The sequence below is a fragment of the Candoia aspera genome, chromosome 3 (genome assembly GCF_035149785.1).
Source record: "Candoia aspera isolate rCanAsp1 chromosome 3, rCanAsp1.hap2, whole genome shotgun sequence".
Lineage (NCBI taxonomy): Eukaryota > Metazoa > Chordata > Lepidosauria > Squamata > Boidae > Candoia > Candoia aspera.
This window is the reverse complement of record NC_086155.1, coordinates 150,497,651-150,519,175: the sequence shown is the minus strand read 5'-3', so window position 1 is coordinate 150,519,175 and position 21,525 is coordinate 150,497,651. Positions and strand designations below refer to the sequence as shown.

The 21,525-nt window shown below is 35.1% G+C and overlaps 2 protein-coding genes across 5 annotated transcripts in view; one reads left to right on the top strand and one right to left on the bottom strand.

Moving 5' to 3' along the window:
* Nucleotides 1-245: 245 nt before the first annotated feature.
* LOC134494102 (cytochrome b5) lies at nucleotides 246-13,411 on the bottom strand. The gene is made up of 5 exons (XM_063299043.1): nucleotides 13,090-13,411; nucleotides 6,030-6,158; nucleotides 5,037-5,066; nucleotides 2,749-2,783; nucleotides 246-2,393 (listed from the first exon to the last, which is right to left on the bottom strand). The coding sequence occupies exons 1-5, from the start codon at nucleotides 13,237-13,239 to the stop codon at nucleotides 2,315-2,317; spliced, it is 423 nt and encodes a 140-aa protein (XP_063155113.1). The 5' UTR covers nucleotides 13,240-13,411; the 3' UTR covers nucleotides 246-2,314.
* The window catches only part of C3H18orf63 (chromosome 3 C18orf63 homolog), a 47,017-nt gene continuing 36,107 nt past the window's right edge, over nucleotides 10,616-21,525 (top strand). For 2 of the 4 annotated variants that reach the window (XM_063299038.1, XM_063299037.1), the window contains exon 1: nucleotides 10,616-11,174. Coding sequence is in view for 1 of the 4 variants with exons in the window: in XM_063299036.1 (XP_063155106.1) it covers nucleotides 19,599-19,604 (6 nt within the window). In the remaining 3 variants the exon portion in view is untranslated. Of the gene's footprint in view, nucleotides 11,175-19,525; nucleotides 19,605-21,525 lie in introns of those variants that run through there. The other 2 variants (XM_063299040.1, XM_063299036.1) reach the window with 2 other exon arrangements.

The following is a 21,525-nucleotide window of genomic DNA, read 5'->3' as shown; positions in this document are numbered from 1 at the left end:
GACAGCACAATAGTTTTCAATTTTTTCATTGCAAGTTCATCTCTTGCTTACTTTTTAAAGCAGTAACTAGAAATGTTTCCAATTTGATTACTATTGATTACTTAATAATAGTCACTAGTTCCTGTACCTATGTAATTTTCTGGATTCAGCAGTCTTGTCCTATTTAAATCAATTTAAATGCTTAAGTTCCTTTTATTCTTTTCTTATATAAGAGAATGGTAATAATCAGAGGTGGACTATTCTCACAAAGTCACAATCAGGTCCCACAGCCCAGGGGAAAGCCTACAAGTTTAAGTTTATTCAGTTCCTGGAATTCCCCATATATAAAACTCAGTAACTTCTGAGGTCACTTTTCCTCCAAACTACAAAAACATTGATATAGAATCATCAGCACACATCATCTGGATTTTAATTAAATACATTTTCATATTAGAGCATGTATGCATCTTTTTCAGAGTACTGTACTCAATTGAAGGTTGATGGAGTTCATAGAAGTTTCATTTTTAAAAGAAACAGCCACCTTTAACATTTAAGTCCTATTAAATTACAGGAGACTGAAAGACACACATTATTACATTTGTTTATTCTTGTTTCCAAAAACTGTTTAACCTTTCTAAAGCCTTCACCCCTTCTTAAAAGTGGCAATTAACAGGTAACATTTAATATATGTTCTTGCTCCCAAGAGTAGTGATCTTAATACAATGCATGCTTTAATTTTTTTTCCAGCAAATCCTTTATAATTCTTATGTAATATCTTGACAGATAACTGGAACGGTATTTAAGGTACAAGATTTCCAAAACATTCTATGAGTAATCAACCTTATACTTGCTGTGGAAGTAGTACAAGTGTCATCAAAAGATAACCCAGAGGCTTTGGTCCTCCATTTAGGATGTTTTATTGCATCTCTATGTGGAAATGATCTAGCATAATTCTTTCCCAAGTATTCTCCTACCTTCTGCACCAATTTTAAACCCAACTGCATCACTTTTCAATTGACCATGGTGTTGATTAGACTTCATTATACTCTTATAGAAAACATTACAATAAACATTTTAGCTTATTCCATATGGTTAACACAATGTTATTGGTTACTTTATACACCGAGGTAAGACTGGCAAATGGGCCTGTGATAAGTATCCATATTTTACATTTTCTTCCATTATTTCACCAAGAGAGCTTAGTAAGTGCTGGAAATCACGTATTTGCTTTCAGGTGCTGAATTCTGCAAGGCAGGGAGATCTTAAAAGAGTATCTTATGCACCATGAGTTACATAAATACATGAACTCTAACATAGTCCTACCATCCTTCTCTTGGATTTATATTTAAACAAGTAATGGAAATCCATACCCAGGTAACTTAGAACCGACTTTCCAATCTTCTGGCTGACAACACATTAAGACAGAATCATTAGTACTTTTTTTTCCTGATATACAGACACAAGAAAATGTTTTATTTCTTGCTTAAAGATTTTCAAGGGAGAGTATCCTGTTAATTTATACTTGTACAATTTAATAAATCAGTGATCCATAATATAGTCAAGAACCATACAGCACAGTAGATAGGCATTTCAAGAAGAAGTTATTTAGATCTTGATAATTGTCCCCTATGGCCTATTGTTTTAATATATATATTATCCTCTATCAGCCAATTGTTGATTATTTTCTCTTTTTTTCTTGTGAAGTTCAATAGATCTTATAAAATAAAGCAATGCAGACCATTGTACCTATTATGGACCCTCCCTATCTCAAATCAGTTTGAAAGATAATTAATATTTTATTTTACACAATGAGATATTTGGATCCATAACAATATCCTTATTAACAAAAATGAAACGTATTTTTAGTTTTTCTCATTCTCATACTGAAAACTCTTTAAAAAAGATAGTTCTGGAAGAAAGAAAATATATCAGAATATAAGTGATGGGAAAGATGGAAAAATTTGCACAGACACAACCATCTGCTTATTTTTGTAAAAGAAGTCTAAAGAACTCATTAAAAAGAATCAGGCAAGTTTTAGAATTAAGAAATTGGAGACTATATGAGTGTTCTTAAGAGCAGCATTATAATATCATGTGGTTAACTGACAAACATGAAGAAATAAAAGAAAAAAATGTTAGCATTCGAAAAAAATTAGAAAAAGGCAACATATGCAGGATGCTACTAGAACAATTTCATTCTGGATTTTTGATAAAAAGAGGATTGCTTTTTTTAAAAGTTGGTTTTCGGATACCGTCCTGATGTGGAGCCATTAGATATATATTTCATTTTCTTGGCCAAAACAGCATGTCCCATTATTCTTTCTTAACACTGTGTTTACTCAGATATGTAGAAATGGTACATAAGGGCCACAATGATTGCTGCTATTGCTGGAATCACCCAGTTGGTCCAGGAACTGGGGGGGGAAAAAAACATTATTTCCATACAGTAGCTACTAGTTACTAAATGTTTCAGACAATAAATTCATTTATTTTCAATAAAGCAATTCTGAAAACAGTAATAAAACTGGCTTGCTATCACTTTCCTAAGCAAGCACTGAAATAATCTGTTTAGTAGTAAAATAAACTTTTTCAAGTTAAATTATCACAGGCAAATTATTATAGACAAATTTGCTGTTATTGTTACTGTTAGCAAAAGGCAATTCTGCATGCCCATTATTATCCAAATCTGGTCTTAACAGAATTCATGCTGGATTATAGAAAGTACTAAAACACAGTACTATCGAATTGCAAACTGAATAAAAAATGTACCTGGAATTAGATTCAATAGTAGTAATATAAGGGCCCTGAAAGACAAAGACATTTAGTTACAGACCTTGAATTATTTTTGAGCTTCCCCTTCTTACTAGAAAAATATCTCATGTAATTACTGAGTTGGCGTCTTCAAGTTACCTCAGATTTACTATTGTACCTTGCTCCTATCTATTTTAAGTTATCATTAACTATTGGTGCTTCCTTGCTAGTTTATTCTGATTCACTGAATTCTAGAGCCTATTACATGGGATCCAAACTCCACACAAACATACTAATCTTATAAATCACACTGTGTTTTTAGGAGTTCCATTTGAAGGATTTTCATCTATGAAATTGGTCACTCAATTCCCAATGCATTCAATCTGGCTGCTAAAAACATGAAATTGTCTCTTGGTTCAAAAATCAAACACTAGAGTAAAAAGACAGAGCAGATAAATGATAAACATTAGGTACTCCGTGTATATTCAGAAGATAACATAGTACTCTCTTATAATAATCTCCCATTGTCCTTCAGAATGAAAAAAGCTGGAAGAAGCACTACAAAGAATGTTTGCCAATAAATATTATTTATCCAACTTTAAATACAAAGCTTGAATGTTCACAAGGAACAAACCAACCAAAACTACCCACTTTTGCTCATAAAATGTAGATAATAAAACAGATTTTTTTTTCCTGTATATATGAACATCTCAGACAAATTCAGTATTGACTGATGATGACCACCTTGCTGCTGGAAACTGAGGGATGTGTACATTAATTCAATTGGTTTGGGCTTGCCAAATATTACCGTATTTTGGTTTGAAATCCCAATTTTCAACTGACACATATGTTCTTATTGGTTGTATCCTCAATATTTGGGATTTACTAATGCACCAGGAATTATGGATCTTCATGCAAACCCAAATAAATCATACAGTATCAGTTGATCCCTGACCACAAGAGTGGACTGCTGATATATGCTGTTTGCTGACAGATGAATTAGTAGTATTTTTTATCACAGAGACAGGGAAGAAGACTTTTGAGCAAGCTGGTCCATTATACAAATTCAGGATTTTTTCCCCTTATCCTTTAGTTTTATTATAACGGACCATTTATATTATTAATTGTTAATTCAGATTAATTCAGTCTGTATTTTGTATATTATTAAAAAGTTAATTTGATAATGCTGCAAATAAAATGCAGTTATTGCCTTGATATCACAACTATTATTTTTGGTTAGTTGGCTTAGTAACACCCCCCACTCAAAAAAAAACTTTTGCTAATTCAGAGCTCACATATTTTTGCTATGTGCCCAAGTACCTATTTCTGCGATAAAACTGAAGTTATGCTGTTACTTTAAGCTTACCTTAACAACAAGGCTTCAGTAAAATACACCTTAATATGCACAATTATTTTTCTACACTTTGCATAACATTACTTACTCCAGAAGGGTACAGTCCAATGAGCAGCTGTCTCTATGTGCACTAATTTTTATTGAAACACATTAGCTATTCTAATGCTTATCTACCTAGTATAATTTAGGGGGAAATAGCTTTGACTGTATCACCTCTCCAAAGTTTAGAAGCGCATAGAAACCAGGAGACCGTGAATTCCAGTCCCACCTTAAGCACAAAGCCAGCTGGATGACCTTGGGCCAGTCACTTCTCTCAGCCCTAGGAAGCAGGCAATGACAAGCCACTTCTGAAAGACTTTGCCAAGAAAACTGCAGGGACCAGTCCAGGCAGTCACCAGGAGTCAAAAGATGTTCTGCATACAGAAAGTTTAGGGTTTTAAGTCTCTGAGGGTGCCCTGCTCAAGGTTCTATGAGGCTATTAGCTAAGAGCCCAATTGTAATTAATCATGTATCATCAGATAATACAAGACTGACTCACTCACTCACTCACTGAACCAATCTTAAGCCATTAATACTGTTTAGCAATCCAGTAACTACCTTATACAGTTTTTAAAGGAGTCTCTTTTCAAGTGTTGATTTTCACGAAATTGCTTGGAAAGTAATTCCACCAGTATAATGAATAGCCAACCCCTCTCCCCAATGTATAGGATGCTCTGCTAAAAGTGTTGTGCATTTCACAACACCCACCCACCCAAAAAAACTCACAGATAAACAGATACTTCAGTAGAAAATCTTCTGACCGGGCTGGAGATAAATAAAAACTACTGTTCTGTCAACCTCCCTAAAAATCTGGGATTCCCATAAGAGAACATAGCTATAGTTATATCTGCTTAGTATTTATTTAAAAACATTATGATGGATAGGATTTGAAATTTGAGAGAGAAATGCTTACTGTTGGTTTTTCAACTTTTTCCCAATCATCCTGAAAGATACAAAACATTTTATTTTGTTACAAATTTATATCTAATCCATTCATGAATCACTTTTGGTTAACTCTTCAAGAGACAAATCGTTACCTTTTTTTTAGACATATGAGCAAGTCGACAAGTGTTTACAGCATAGCAACGAACACGGTATAGCAGTTTGAATCACAGCTACAGCAGAATGGTTTGGGAGGTGGGATTAAAAGAATCAACACATACAAATCACAGTGAAATACAAGTTTTGCACATATCTCCTCCTTTGTAATCACAAAACCAGCAGGAACGGATGTATTATTTTTAAAGGTATAAAGTGGCATTATATTACCAAGATGTCATTATAATCAAGGCTGTTAAAGTTAATTCTAGTACAGAATCAGGCAAGGGCTGAGCATATACCAAGCTGTATTTTATCAGAGAGAATCGTTAATCACCAGGAGGGCCCATTTACAAAGAATACAGAATGGGAAAATTAAAATATACATCAGTTTTACATATGTTAATTAATAATTTTATTTTCATTTACATGGAGGGTTGCAATATTGAAAGAAATTAACACATCACAATACTGAACCAAAGCATTACTAAACATTGTATTACCGAAATCAACCAATGGGAAGGTGTTGCTCAATAATAGTGTACCTTGTTTCTTTTCTGTGTCAGCTAGGTTGCTCTGTTATCTGAATTTATAATTTTCATAATATATTTATAATATTTCAAATATTCAACCTTAACTAAAATGCATTATCCAATTGTACCAGCTTTTGAGTCCTGCAAAATATTTTGAACAATTCTCATAATTCCAGATAAGAGGCTATGCTGACTGGGGATACCAATCACTGTAGTACAAAAATATCTGGAAGAATCCAGGTTACAGAAGGATGTTTTCAACAATTCTGATTTAATAGCTTTTATTAAAATATGAAAACTATAGGAACATGAATATCCACGCTTTTTGTACTTACTGGATGAAGTTCCCCTATAATAAATGATTCTGACAATGCCCTGGCATCTGTAGAATGTCCAACATCTTCAAAATTTTCTGTTGCATCTCCACCTGCTTGTTCCCTTAGGACTTCTTCACCACCAGGGTGCTGTTAATAGAAGAAAGTATGGGGATTTCTCTGTATATACTTTAATATCATTAAGCATTGCCGTAACTTGCAATATGCAAACTCAAATATTTTGAGTGTAATTTAGCATTCTAGTATTTTTAATGTACAATCTGAAAATAAAGTTCATTTTTTCCTGTTTGTTTATCTGAATTATAGCCCTCCTTCTGCTCCAGTGATTCTGAGCCTGCATGACCAATGGCTATAATGATTCTTAGTTCTGGAAAATGTAGTATAATGTATCTGGAGGATACTTGTCATAAGCAAAGCCATGAGAGATCTCATCAATGTCAATTTATGCCTGGGCAATCAGAGGTGGGATACAGATGAAAACTGTAGGGTAAGACCTTAATAGCAGGCATATTATCACAGTTAAAAACCTATCCCTACTCATCTCTCATGGAATCCCACCTGCATTGCACATCTCTGCTCCCTCTCCAAATGTTAAGTGCAATCCTTGCTCATAAAAAAAACTATTCAGTTCTGAATATTGCTCTAATCCAACTTTCAAACATAATCTTCCAACAAAAATAAAATAGAAATGAGTAGCTTTCAAACTTTACTGTTCAAAGAATTAACAGTACCTGGAACCCATAACAACATTCTGTAAAATCCAAAAAGTTATTTTTGTTGCTTAACAGTAATTAAAATATGTGAATTTTCCAAGGTTTTTTTTTCATAAACAAAATACTTGGGTTTAGAAAGCATGCAATGCTTATGCACAATGACTAAGCAAAAGTATACAGATTAAAGATTATTCCTGGTCACCAATTCAAAAAAAAAGGTTAAGGGAGTGCATCCAAAGAAGTTACACATGCAAATATGACACACAAATTCTGCCCTTGAATCAGTTCTGATAATTACACAGTCAAGAGAACGGGGTAGCAGTGTTAAAGGTAAAAAAACCCAACCCAATGCTTTTAAGATTTACTCTTAGCCAAATGAATCCAGAAAAGAGGTTAGAGAGTAAAGTTTATTTAAATATTTCAGAGCCCAGAGTCCTGAATGCCAAACACTCAGTATTTTAACATAGTTTAGTAGCAGCTACTGCGTTAATAAACACAGGCTTTTATTTTAATCAAAGACCAAGAAACTCAGATTTTTTTTAAAAAAAGGGAACATTTTTGCTCCGTATCATAAATGAAATCTTCCTACACAGAGAATTTTTAGAAAAAATCCACTTACTAATGGATCTAAAATTAATTCAATTATGTAATATCTTGGGTCAGTCTACAAATAAAAGGTGAAACATGTACTGTGCTGCAAGTTCAGATTGAATTTGCAGACAATATCAAAGATTAGTAGGGTTAGCTTAGACATTCAGTAGGCTTTAGATGGATATGACAGGGACTGAATTTAGAAACACACAAGTGGAAATAATTAAGAGTAGACTTTTGTCCTCCTTTAGGACTAACTATATATCAGCTTTCCCAAACTGTACACCTTCCAATTGATCTCAATACAGCAAAGCAAATATCTAGTAAGATCTATGGCATAACTGTATTTTCCATGGGGAAAAAAATTAAGTCATAAAAACAGCCAGATGTGTAAATTCTCATACAGAATGAAAATGCAACATTTATTTTCTTTATTCTGCTCAAAATATTTTCTACAAGTTATGATCTGGAATTCAAAGCACTCACTATATATACTTAGAGATGAGCTAATATTTCTCTTCATAAGGTAAATTCTATTTTCAAAATTAATACAAACATGGGCTACCATTCATTCTGTACTACACTAGAGAATTATACCACTAATGGTAGTGATAAGAACTATTCCGTGGTTTTTAAAAGCACTAAGAAACTGGAATCGGTCTGACTCAGCCTTCCTTGGTGTTCCTTGTGGTAACACCAAGATATTTAGGATGACAACTGCCAGAACTCCCCAGCCACTTTGGAAGGCACCAGATTAGAAAGCCAAGTCTAACATATTGTTCAGAAATAAGCTGACACCAGGTCGAAAGACTGCACTTTGGCAGCAGACCCCCACCCCACCCTGATTCACACTCCTAAAGCAGTTCCAAAAGATGTTGCCAAGTTGTAGTTTTTAACATGACAGAATGGGAAAACTGGTTAAGTATATGGGAAGTAAACAAATCAACTGTACTTAATTAAAGATTAAATTTTCCCAGGCCCACCCTCACTTTGGAGTGGCACCATTAACTCAAGAACCAAATGCAACCCTTGGCCTAAAAAACACTTGCACATTCCAGCTTCAAGGCATGGTTTGCAGTGCGGTACATGCTTTGGAAATGATTTAGAGGAAATGCTTTTAACCCTCACACTGGAGCAGAATCTCTTAGCTGTTCATTAAAAAAACCCCTGACTTTCACACTTCTACATCAGCCAAAGAAAGGAGGCCATTGCTTTAAGAGTTGTATTAATCTTGATGAGTGGATTCCTTAAAGCTGCAGTATCTTCCTCTCAGGCTCTTGGAAAAGCCTGAAAAAGGCTGACCCACTTTAATAAACAGCAGAGACATGCTGTGCTCGTCCAAGATTTTGAAATACAGTCCAAGGGCAAAGAGAGGACATAAACAAGAACATTTAAATGCAGAAAAGACTTTTTTGAGAGTCCTGCTAATGCATATATAAGCCATAAGTAAGAAGCAGCAGCCTTGAGAGTTCCTCTAAATTACCATAACATTGTAAATTTTAATATGACTAAAGACATTGGGGATTATATATATTTAAATGTAGTTAACATAATTTAATTTTAATTCCACTTACTGTACATTAAAATTAAATTAAGTCTTCATCCTTGATCTATCCACTTTTTGGAACGTAACTGGCGTTTTTCAAAGGCCAAAGGTACTGTTGTACTATATGACAGAATCTAAAAACCAGCGACGTGGCATCTAGTACATTCCAAACCTGCATACCTTTTCCTCAAATTCAGCCTGCTTGTCCCAACTTTTTCCCCACATATATTTTCCTGATGCTGAATAACAGATTTCAAAGGTAAATATTTCTCTTTGGCAACTATGTCTCTAACAAAAAAAAACCCCAATGCACTGAGTTAATACTGTATCGTCTAAAATCTGCATGTAAACCAAACAGGAATGCCAATAGTTTCCAAAGATGCTGTTCTCTGCAAATTCTATTCTACCTAGATTTGTCTGGATAATTTTCAGTATATTAGCTGTACTCACAGCATAGATCTGGAATAATAGGCTGGTTATTGTTCCACAAAAACTGATATACCCTAAAATGCACTTGTGGATTTACAATAGCTTGAATCTGTTGTCTTTAAAACAAGATTATTATTCTAATCTTTCTTAACAATACCATTAAACTGATCCATCTGGGAATGCATTTCTATGTTCTGTTCTATTTAGCGTGGCCCAAACACACCCCAAGAACTATCATACCATATGCTTCTTCCCCCAGCCCAGATAAACTGAACAGAGTTTAGTTTCCCCAGCCCAGACAAACTGAACAAAATTTGAAATGTCCAGAATATGGTCCTTGAGTAGTGGAACCATAAATATGCAGCAGGCTAATCTAACCTTGTAACTAAGCCTTATCATCCCCCAGCCCAGAAGATTAGGGACTGAGAATCATTTCTATCATGCCTTCAATTTACATGAATGAAAATACTTCGCACCTCTCATTATTGGACAAGCTAACCTGGCAACATCCTTATACAAGTAGCTTTCACTTAACAGCCATAATTGGGACCAGAATTTAGGTCGCTAAGCAATGCAGTTGTTAAGCAAATCCAGACCCTGATTTGACGACCATTCTGTGGTGGCCATTAAGCGAACCACTGCAATTGTTAGGTGAACCACATGGTCATTAAGCAAATCACGTGGGTCCCTATTGATTTTGCTTATCAGAAGCCAGCTGAGAAGGTCGTAAATGTGCAATGGTTGCCAAGCACCCGAATCATGATCATGTGACCATGGGGAATGATGCAATGGTCATAAGCGTGAGGAACAGTCGCAAGTCGTTTTTTCAGTGCTGTCATAACTCTGGACGGTTGCTAAATGAACTATCGTTAAGCAAGGACTACCTGCATTATTCTCATCACTGGAAAAGCATTTTTACTTATTTTTATGAATAATTGTTTCTGCTTTTGCATCAAGAGTATTATTTCATATTTTTCAGAGAATTCAATGGAATTTAAAAAAAATATCTGATATAATATACTTAACTACTGAGAAGTTCAACAGTTTAACTTAAAAAACCCTTGCCTACAAGAATTCAAAATGTAATGTTCTGTGTTATATACCACTTAGTCCAAGATGAAAACAAATGAGATTAATTTCAACATAATCTTTTCTGTACTGTGACACCTATTTGGCCAAGATTAGATTCTGAAATACGACAGAAATTGTGTAAGTTTCTATGTACAAGTATTAGGTAAGCAACATGCACAGTGCCACTGGCTTACTGATCTTGCATATCTTAAAAGTCCTTGCTTGTATTGCAATTTGATAGGTGAAAGGGCACACAAACAATTTTTTGTAGATCTAACCAATGAAATAGTTCATGCCTGGTAAACATTCAGAGGATAAAGTCTATATTCATTTGCTGTTTAGAATCCACTATTTGTCAAGAAATACAATCAGCAATATTTCAAGAAGTCAGACATCTGTCAAATAAAGTCCTTCCACTTCACAAACCCTAAGTGTTTGTGTATTAACAATACTTAATATGGTTTCTCTATGCAGAGGTAAGAGAACCAGTTTGGTCTAGTAGTTAAAGCACTGGACTAGATGTGATGAGACTTGAGTTTTAGTCTTGCCCTAGCCATGGAAGCTAGTTGGGTCATCTTGAGCCAGTCTCTTTCTCTCAGTCCTAAGAAGAAGGTAATGGCAAACAATTTCTAAAACTGTTGCCAAGAAAACTGCATGGACTTGCCCATGTAGTCACCATAAAGTCAAGAATTGCTTGAAGGATTTTTTAAATGCGGAAGTAAAGAGCATATGATAACATCAGCAGTTTCCTGAAGAAAGATCTTGTGCTACCTTTGGAACCATCTCATCAATCTAGTGAGTATCTGACTCAATAGAATAGTTAAACTCTTCACAAAATCTGCTAACCTAAGTAAAAAATAAAATCTGTTAATATTCAACAACTATTTGTATAGTAGTTGGTCACTTAGCTGTACTTTTTTCCAGAACCGTAATTCTTAGTGTGCAAGACCTCAAATCTCCATACAGATAATGCCTGCCACCGTGCTTGGGGTGGGGAGGGGGGTAGTCATTCCTGGGGATGGCTGGCAGCTTAGAATGCTCCCCTCATATTTTTTATCTTTTATAGCCATCTGAATTTTTATTTTTCTATTTTATATTGTACTGTATTATATTTTATGTATTGTTTATGATTACCATTTTAATGTTGGATTAACTTATTGTGAACTGCTCAGAGTCCCTCTTGGGGGGGGAGATGGGCAGAAGCAAAAATCCCAGAAATAAATAAATAAATAAAATAATGCTTTACTGGGGATTACCCATAATTGTTAAAATGCAGTGTAAGCCTTATTAAAAAAATGTGTTTAAATGGAACACACAAGATCAGCACTACCTTTTGTATTAAGGCTATATAATATTTCAGATTCTGTTCCAAATAGGTTCTTCAGAATAGATGGGAGCACAAAATGTAATACAGTGTGCAATTTTTAAAGCAGCCATGTCTGTTCTCAGAACCACACAATAGCTTGTTTTAAGCAAATAGCACTACTGAAAAATATGACCACTGAAGGACCTATCTTTTTAAAAAAATCTATATTCAATATCTAATGTATTAAGCTAACATTGCAATTACCAGTCATTAACTATCAGACACAACATTACTTTTATATACTTAAAATGAATAATATATTGATACTTATATTTATTTAAAACTTATATGGCTGCCCAGCTTAACATATTACTCTGGGCAATTAATAATTTAAAGTAACAAAATAACAAAATAAAATAACTATAACAACCATCAAGATATCTATACTTGCATACAGACATTTATGACTAAGTTTTCTTACTTGGCACATCCAAACAAGATGATTTAGTGGCAAGCACACCCATTTATAACCGATGGTTCCTCCCTTACAGCGATACCGCAAACCATTTATCTACAACTTGTTTTTATGTTATTTATTTTGTATGGCATAAAAAGCTGAGGCTACACTGTCTGAATACATGACTTTCATTCCTGGGTTCCAGATGGCTTTTAAAACACATAAGAAAACTGCTAGTGGTCTGAAATGTACTGACACCTGCTGCTAAAATAATGGTTGTTAAAAAATATATACATTTCATGTATTTTGACCTCTCTGCATGCTATGTTTACGCTTTAAGGAAAATATCAGATAGCTCTCATTTGCCTTACCCAGGATATGTAGCTTGATCTCATTATTATTAGGTAGGGAAGTAGCACAAACAAAACCAAAATATTTATAGATTATATCTGCAGATATTACTGCAAAATGATGACTAGCTCCTTACTCTTTCATCCCTACAAGGAACACATTACTGTACACATTACTGTTCATTTATCCATGAACATCTGAAAGGTGAAAGATACATTACTTAATGAAAGCAAGCAGAAATTATCTACATAGAAAACCGTAAAAGCTCAGCAATCTTGCTTTTCTAAATTACATCAAACTTGCTCTTTCTGCAATTATCACTTTTATTCCACAAATACATATTCCAGTATTAATTTCAAACAAACAATATATCTGAATCTATTCAGTGTTTTTAAAACACTGTATTTTTTACAATGCAAAAGGAGAAAACACACTGATGTACTTAAAGCAGCCATCATTAGACTGATTTAATAATTTCCTATCTTAAGTTAAAGGTAAGTGCTTGATCTTTGCACAGGCACAGAGAAAACATACCAGCTCTTAGCAAACGCCAAGCAATCCCCTCCTCCCCTAATTTTCCAGCTCTATACACTCACTTCTTCTAAAAACTTTGAGAGATCGTATATACGGCGGTGTAAAATAATCCAAGTACTCTGGCTATGATTATGCTTCTTGACTTCCTCGAGCTTGTAATAGCAACCCTGCCACGGTTCTTTCTCGGACTTGTCGCCGCTGGACTTCGTCATCGCCGCTTCGCTCGGTCCCTTTTCGCCTTTTACAATACAAACCCAGACTTCCACGCGAAGCAGCAGCAGCAGCAGCAGCAGCGAGAGCGACGGAACTAGAACGAGCAACTCTGACCTAAAAGCCTCTCACCTTCTCACGCAAGCGCAGATAAAGTCTTTACGTGAACAACGCCTAATCTGAACGCACCACCCTCTGCCTGGAGGGCGGGCATGGGAAGAGAAATCGCCTTTATCGGCTTCTTATTGGTTGGCTGAGTGTGGCTGGGTTGGTTTTCTGAATCAACGCTCTGAGAATCCAAGCAGCTCTGCTTTCTTACGACACAACGGCGGGCCGTGGGGGGGGGGGCGGTCAACAAAAGTAAGACAAAACGGTAAAAAGCTACAGCACAGGAAGACTGATAGAGGAAACGAAAATGATTACATGGTGATACGAAATATAAATTGTACCATCAGATTTTACTTCAACTGTAGGCTTATTTCTTATTAAGTAGCATTATTAGGTTGCTTCCTATGGTTGCAAAATGTTTTGCACGTTTGATATCATGTATGGAAAGTTGTTCAATGACTACGGTAAGCTTCTGGGGATTAGAGTACTGAACTCTAAATGCAACTGCATCACAGGAAGTAGCATTGTCCACAAAAGCTCATCACTAATACAGTAATTTATACCGAGATGTGTGATCCTTTGTATTATTTCTATCCGGGATCTTTACATTTTAAAAATCTGGGGACAAATTTAACAACTTACCACAATAAAACAGTCCTTAAAATATTTGCTCAGCTTGTAGTTAGGTATTTGCAAAATACTGTTTTGTTTAGCCATGTATTGAACTGTATAGGACACACAAGTACAATTTTGAACTAATATCCCATTTTATATGCACCTACAGAGAAACTGAAATTTACTGAAATCCTGATAATGCAGTTACTATGAACAAGCTAAAAAATTAGTCGACTGCCAAAGAAAACGTAAAATCCAAAATAGCCGCACTGATTTATTAGGACCCCCCCCCCAATCTTCTACAGTTGGACATCTTTATTAGGGAATAAAGTTCAAAATAAACTTTTGAATAGTGTCTGCCATATCAGTCAGGAATTCATAAATCAGATATGACAGAAATAAAAATTGAGTTTTAGGGAGGCGCTTTATATCTCCTCGTGGCAGTAAAGCCGCCTCTCCAGCAGTGCAAAAATGGTATGTGATCTACGCCTGAATCAGAATTAAGATCTTTTTAAACGCTCAGGCATTTCCCCCCCTACAAATCTGAAGAAAAAACACACGTAACCCCACCTCCTGCTCCTCGTTCCAGCGCGCCTAGAGTCGCTCTCAAGACTGAAGGTTTATCGCGTGCTGTCGAAACTGACGATTCAGCCGAATCCGGGGCTGGGTTGCAAGCAAGCTCTGACCTCTTACTCACATTCCCGCGGCACTGAACTGCACCACAAATAGTTTTAATAAAGCACCACTCGCTTTTGCTAAATCACCACTCCTACCCATGCGTATTTTTCCTCTCTATTGAGCGCCTTGTGCATTTACCCGAAAGCCTGAAGTGCAGGGAAACGAAAAGGGGTGCGCGAAAAGGGTTAAGATTTGTAACGGAGAAACCCATCTTCTTTTGTGAGAAAGTCAGATCACGACTTTCCCCGCGTGGTTTGCTTTCTCTAGCTTCCCCCTTGTCTTTCATTCCTACCGCTGCCTTTCTGCCTTTATTGCTCAGTTCATTGTGTGCCATCCCAAGCATCTCTAGGCCTTCCTGCCTCCTCACGATATTTTCCCGCGCTTTTTAGATAACCTGTTTCGCGTTCACAGATCTTTCACAACGATTTTGGAACTGGAGATATTGCACAGGTAATCGCATACTCTGATTCCTAATTGAGATTATTGGCAGTTTTCCTACCATAAGATGGTTTTCAGACAGTTGTGACTCATCCATCAACCTGAGATAGTCTTAAATGGATTTCCCAAGTTCCATACAGAACACTCCTAGTCAAACTAGGCTAGTTAGGCAAATGGTGTCATACTGGAAATATTTATGAGATTACAGTGCAAAGTTCCCAAAAGTACATCATTTGCTTTTTCTGCACTAAAGCTTGAGTGTGAGAAGACACGATATAAAACAGAAGAGGGTTTTGTGCCTAATGTTGTATCTGAGGTGACTCAGCCACATTAAAATGAAACATTACTGAATTTTCCTCTGGTCAATAAATATAAGTTGAAGAAAAAAGGCACCCAGCTTATCTTGCAGGAAGAGAAACAAGAGCTGTGGCTTAGTTCCTGTTTTTCAGGTTTCTCCCAAGTTTTCTGTCAGTTTTAGGCCTGAGTTAAAGAACTGTAAAATAGCAGCTCTAAGGTTACCCTATTTTGTAATAACCATTGTTGATTATATAAAAAAAAGAATGAGTGATTTTCATCAAGTTTTCCTCTCACACCCTTGAGAAAAAAGATTCTGGCATTCTAAGAGTTCTACCATTTTAGCTTTTTAGAGGTAATAATTATTTTAAGAGATTCAAATAAACTTTGGTTAAAACAGGTTTTAAAATCTGCAAATAGAAGTTATGATTGTTAGTCTGTTAGCCATAAGTATAGTAACACTGACAACAGAAAAGTTACTTAACCATATTTATTTATTTATTTGGCTTATATTCTTGTTTATTTCCAGTAGGGTTACCAGACATCAAGCAAAAGGAGGACATGTCCTCCTTTTTGTCCTCATGTCCTCTGTCCGGCAGGAATAGCCTTAAAATTAAATATTGTCCAGCTTTTTAAATATATAACAAGCTATCTCTTCCCAAGCAGCTTTTCTTATTGTGGCAGCGCTTCCCTAATAAGTGCTAACTGCAAGTTAACAAGCTGAGCTTTGTCACCTTAATTAGTTGATTAATACCTTCCAGCCACTTGCACTGCTGCCTGAAATTTATAAGACCTTAATCAGTTAAAGGCTGAAGGCTGTTGTTTCCTAAGAGGCTCTAGCTCCTTTCTGTGATGGAAAAACCGGTCTTCCTGATGCTGGAAAAAGTGCTGTAGATATATTCTGCATAAGTGCAATGAAAACAAGGCAACAGATTACACAAATATGAATATGGTTCTACTGATACATTGTTGTAAATTTGTTGATCCTTGATTATAAATAGTGATTCTATTTATACTGGGGCAAAGTGTGAATATCTGCAACTCACAGCAGTTTAATTTATTCTTAAATAACTAATCAGTTTGATTCATGAGAAAGTGGGCTGTCATACTGCACAGTTTGAGAACCCCTGTAGTAAGGAATTACTAGTGAGCTGCTGCTCACACAAGCTTATGCCTTTTAATAACATTTGTTAGTTGGAAAACCAGATTTCTTATTTCTTCCCCCTTACCTTTGCCTGCAGTAAAATCAGGGTGGGTGAGAAAAAGTGTTAGGTTTCTGATTGCATTTCCCACCTATTCACTGTGTAAAGAAGATAAAAGTGGTCTGACTGATGATTGGATCTGAACAGAAAATATTCTTGACCCTGTAATCTATACATAATTACACTATAAAATTTTCTGCTATCAGATGTGATTATGAGCAATCATGAAGAGATGCAGCTTGCAATAGCCAGTAGTTTCGATAGCTGTATACTACCTTCAGAGTCAAAAGCAGTAAGTGTCAACTATCAGGACTTTTAAGTTGTTATAATTCTGGCTGTAGTAGATGCCCTGTGTACTTTTCAACTTGCACATAATTAATTAAATAAATCACATCTAAAGGTTGAGATGCTATACCTTGTTATCCGTGCATAGCTTTATGAATTGAAGAATAGGACTTGCTTCTGAATAGTTAAATAAACTGAGCCATTTCCCAAGAATTTCAAAATGTCATGAACTGTAGTACGGTTTATTTTCACTAAAGGAATGTATTAAAATGATCCAAATTAGGCACAGAGTATTGATTTGATTTGATTTTGACTGATTAATTTGAAGATAAAACATTTACATTTACATTCATTAACATTTCGAATTCTAAATTAAAATCACAGTTACAAAGTGTTCTTCATAATTATATTCCATGGTCACATTCAAGTACTGTACAAGTTAGACTGCAGCAAAATGCCACAGTGTATTTACATTCTGTAAGAATATTCTTTCTAGGGCTCAGCCAATCGAAAAAAACCTGCCTTTTATAGTTTTATTTAGGAAGTACAGGAGGTGAACGGAAAAGTAAGTTGTGGCTACATTTCACTGTTATATGCCAACGGGTCATTCCAGAGAGAAGGAAATGAAAATAGCATTTGGGATATTTTTCTTTCATTTCACCTGAAATAAAGTTTAAAGACAGAAGTTCTTTAATAAAGTTATATATATACCCCAGATATATGGAAATCTCCTCATGCTTAGATTACCTTGTTAGTTTCAAACTGATAGGTGCTGTACTCAGCCATCCAACTTCACTGTCAGAGAGAATGTCATTAAAAAAATCACTTTCTGGTCAGCTTGAATTTGCACCATATCTTTATATCTTTTTGATAATCACTTTTTTATGTTACAGATTGGGTTCCTTTCTCATGGATAGGAAAATAAAATGAATGATGTTAGGCGTCAGTCTCTGTTTTTCAGCAGTCTGCCTGAGCTGCAGAAACTTTATGCTGTGAAGGTTACACTGAGTTCTCAACTGGCAGCAACTGTGATTAGAACAGAACAATGGAAGATGTGCAAGTAAAATAAATATAATTATCAGTTCATAGTAGATGGAGTTAAAAAAAATATTGTAAAATACAGGATGACACATTGCTTATGCTTACCATACTTTGATTATAAGCACTGCCAGCACAGAATCTGACTTGATCACTCACTTCCCCCTGAAATCTGGCAGGCCTCTACTCTCCTAGCCTTCTGGGAAGCCTTGAAGACCTGGCTTTTCCCATAAGCATTGGAGTAGGGTGAGGCTGGAGCCCAATAAAGTTTTTTGTTGATGCAGGAGAGGGGGTGGTTTGGAGGCACTGAGAGTTTGTTATGTTTTTTATGCTTTTACTATTTTTATTGCTGTTTATAAGCCACCCAGGATTATGATGCTTAAGATGGGAAGCTATATAAGTCTAGTAAACAAATAAAATGTGCTTTGCACTGATGATGCCTGGTGAGGTAGAGAATGACTCCTGTTCTGGCGACTTGAAGTTGTGCTGTGAACATGGCGCAGTAACTGTAGTTCAAATTCTAACATTTTTTTCATTTGCATATTAAATATAGTTCATATTTTAACAATCTATGTGAATGCAGGTAGAATTTGATGCTTTTGTTGCTGAAACAGATTTGCTACCTTTATGATTGAAGTCAACTTTATAATTACAGATATTAAAAATCTCCCAGAAAAAAAAATAGAGAAAGATTTAATTTTAAAACCGTGGTCTGTTTTATAATGGTTCAAATGTCTCATGTGAAGGGGAATCTCCAGATTCATTTTCAGTTTCAGATTAAGTAAATGTTACTGAAATTCTAGTTTCAATAGAATAACTGGCATCTCTCAGTTTTTTCTATTCTATTTGCTGGAATAATTTGTTTTAGGACTGGACCAGTAGAATTCACATACAGATGTATACATTGCAATCCTCTTTTGGGATTTTTGTTTTTGGGGGATGGCTGATGCAGCATTATATTAGAAATCATTTTGGTGAGGTATATGGACTGTTAAGTGGCCAGTTGTACTAGAGACACTGGAAAGGCTATTTCAGTTACAATACTTTATTTTCTTTTCATTTTTCTGCATTTCTGCTGTGATCTGTTGCAGAGGCTGAATATGGGTTGAACATGGTAGAATCATGAGAACAGCAGAATAATAATTCACTGCCACAAAGTCCTTTTTTGTTTTTGCTTATTTTCTATGTCTCAGATTATTTGCCTTCATTATTAGAAAACGTTTAAGCTGTTAAAGTTATTCTAACTTTAGTAGAATTATTTTTTCTTCAGACTGGGGTAAAACTTTGTGGGTTGGAACACTACCAGTTTAATTATTAATTTTGGGGGCCAAGGGCCTTTGATTGTAATGCTTGTGGAAGCATTCCAAAAATTCAGTAGGTTCACGACAGAGAGGTGGACCAAATTAGGAGAAAAAGTTTAACAGTAAATTTAAGTTAATATATTTTATTAAATGCTGTTGGTATGATTACTTGTGTTATATTTAGTATCTTCCCCTGTTATCAAAGAAGAAAAATATTTGGCAGCAAGTTTTGAAGGAACTCTTTGGGGGTTCCATGCCTTGTATACAAGTCTTAATTAAAAAGTATAAAATTATTAAGATTAGTAACAAACTTTTAATATTTCACCTAGGCAACTCCTGCTGCTGTGTCAAGGTATCATTTCTTCGCCTGTTCCTGGAACACTGAATCAAATTTCAGTGATTATGATGGTCAGAAATATTTAATTTTCATACATAATAAATAATGAAAAGAATTTCAATTTATAACAGCTTCAAAATTTACACTTAATCAACAGGAAGTTTCCACTTAAATCTCAAACAGAGTGCTTTGTCTCAAAATGCATTCTTTCCTTTTTTCCCTTAGGCTACTGCTGGTAAACAGTTATGTATTTCACACCAACACTTTATACTAAATTGTTGACAAAAGATCTAAGAACTTAAGGGTACTGATCATGATGTATTATATTCACTATAAAAATATACACCTAATCAGCTTTCTTGTTTCTTTGTTCATCAACAGAGAACAGTACTTTTCTTGTTCTTCATCTGCCCTAACAGTCTTCAGCTCCCTAACATGTCATGTCTCCTGAATTCCATCTTGTCCTCCATAAGTGGACAGAATGGGTGGGTGGGTTGCTTTTATGTTGGTTTTGTTTATGCTTCCCAGTTCCTGATTGCAAGAAAGTTTTGCTTAACTTCTGCTGCAATTTATGTTCAGGAAGGAATATACAGTAGCTAACTTTATCGTAAAACCCAACCTTAATGCATCTCATTGGTTTCATAATCACTGTTAATGTTTGGTTTGATTTTATCTGAAACATGTAATGATCTTTTGTTATAGTAATACACATGCAAACTAAAAAAAGATAGAAAAATAAAAAGAAAGCGTAGAAGGTGCAGAAAAGAAAGGAAAAAATAGAAATAGAAAAGTAAGAATATAGTAAAAAAAAAGAAATATATAAAGAAGTGACTTCCCACCTTCATCACAAGTATAAACAATTTTAGTAACTTATCACCTCCTCTTAAAATACAACAAATGAGCTCTTCTTCCCATATCCCATCTCTTATCTATAAACAAAGCCTTAAAGCCTCGTTGTTTCAGTCCTGGTAATTGGCTGTTGGCCAATTACTTTACATTTTATTGACTAAAATATGCAGAAGTCCATTAAGTGTTACCAGAAATAACAACATATCTATTTTAACCTTGATCAAATAAGCCAACTTTATATTCCTTTCTTTTACTTCTAACAATCTTAGTCCATTCAAATAATATCATAGAACTTTATTTCTTTTCAGTTTTCCTTTGTCCCTTCTCATGAGAGTCTTCAAAACTTTAACAAGCGTCTTTTGTAAATCCAATATAGGAAAATTATCCAGGTCATTCTCTTGGTTTATTGTTTGTATATCCCTTTTAATTCTTAAGACGTCAGTTGGTTTCTTTTGTATGTCTAGTGTAACATCTTTTTCTATATCATTCCTGTAGCCTGTCATTTGTAAATCCATTTTCAACTCAGTCTTGATCTTGTCAGGTTTAGTTCCTCCTCCATAACATCTTTTAGACACAATCTCTCCATAGAGGCAGAGATTTTTATTGGCACTATTAATATTAACTTCTTGAGTCCATTTTTCAAAATTATCCGTCAGTATGTCCAATGTTAGGAAATTTTGCTTCATTCTGTAATTGTAAGTTCAGTTTATGCGTTCTTCTCCTTTAATTGTAATCTTTAGTTCCCTCTAGTTTCCAATTTTTTAAATCTTACTATGTTTTTTTTAAAAAATCAAAACAAAACCATTTTCCCCCGGGAAGGATTCCTTATAATAAATTCCAAAATCTTATTTCAAATTTATCTGGACCCTTAGTCCATTTGTAACTTTCTAAAATCAAAGTTTTAATCACCCTTTTGCTGTTTTTCCCCCCACCCCCATTTTTTTTTTAAGTTCTTAAACTTGCAGTTAAAACTTTCTTTCGCTAAGGATTGAAGGAAACACACCTAGTGGTATAAAACTTGTTGATCCAGATGTTCCTAATTGCTGAAAAGCAGTTAACATGCAATTTTTGGAAGTGCTTAGAAAAGGAAGTATGCAAACTTACTGTCCTTTCAAAGGCGCCGACCGTGGTTTAAGCAAGATG

What these genes read in the sequence shown, in the direction of transcription:
- LOC134494102 (XM_063299043.1), bottom strand. Translation starts at nt 13,239, where the DNA reads ATGACGAAGTCCAGCGGCGACAAGTCCGAGAAAGAACCGTGGCAGGGT. An exon ending in AAAAAGTTGAAAAACCAACA is followed by an intron (nt 2,784 to 5,036) that starts GTAAGCATTTCT and finishes TTTGTCTTTCAG; the next exon opens with GGCCCTTATATTACTACTAT. An exon ending in ACTATTGAATCTAATTCCAG is followed by an intron (nt 2,394 to 2,748) that starts GTACATTTTTTA and finishes TTCCCCCCCCAG; the next exon opens with TTCCTGGACCAACTGGGTGA.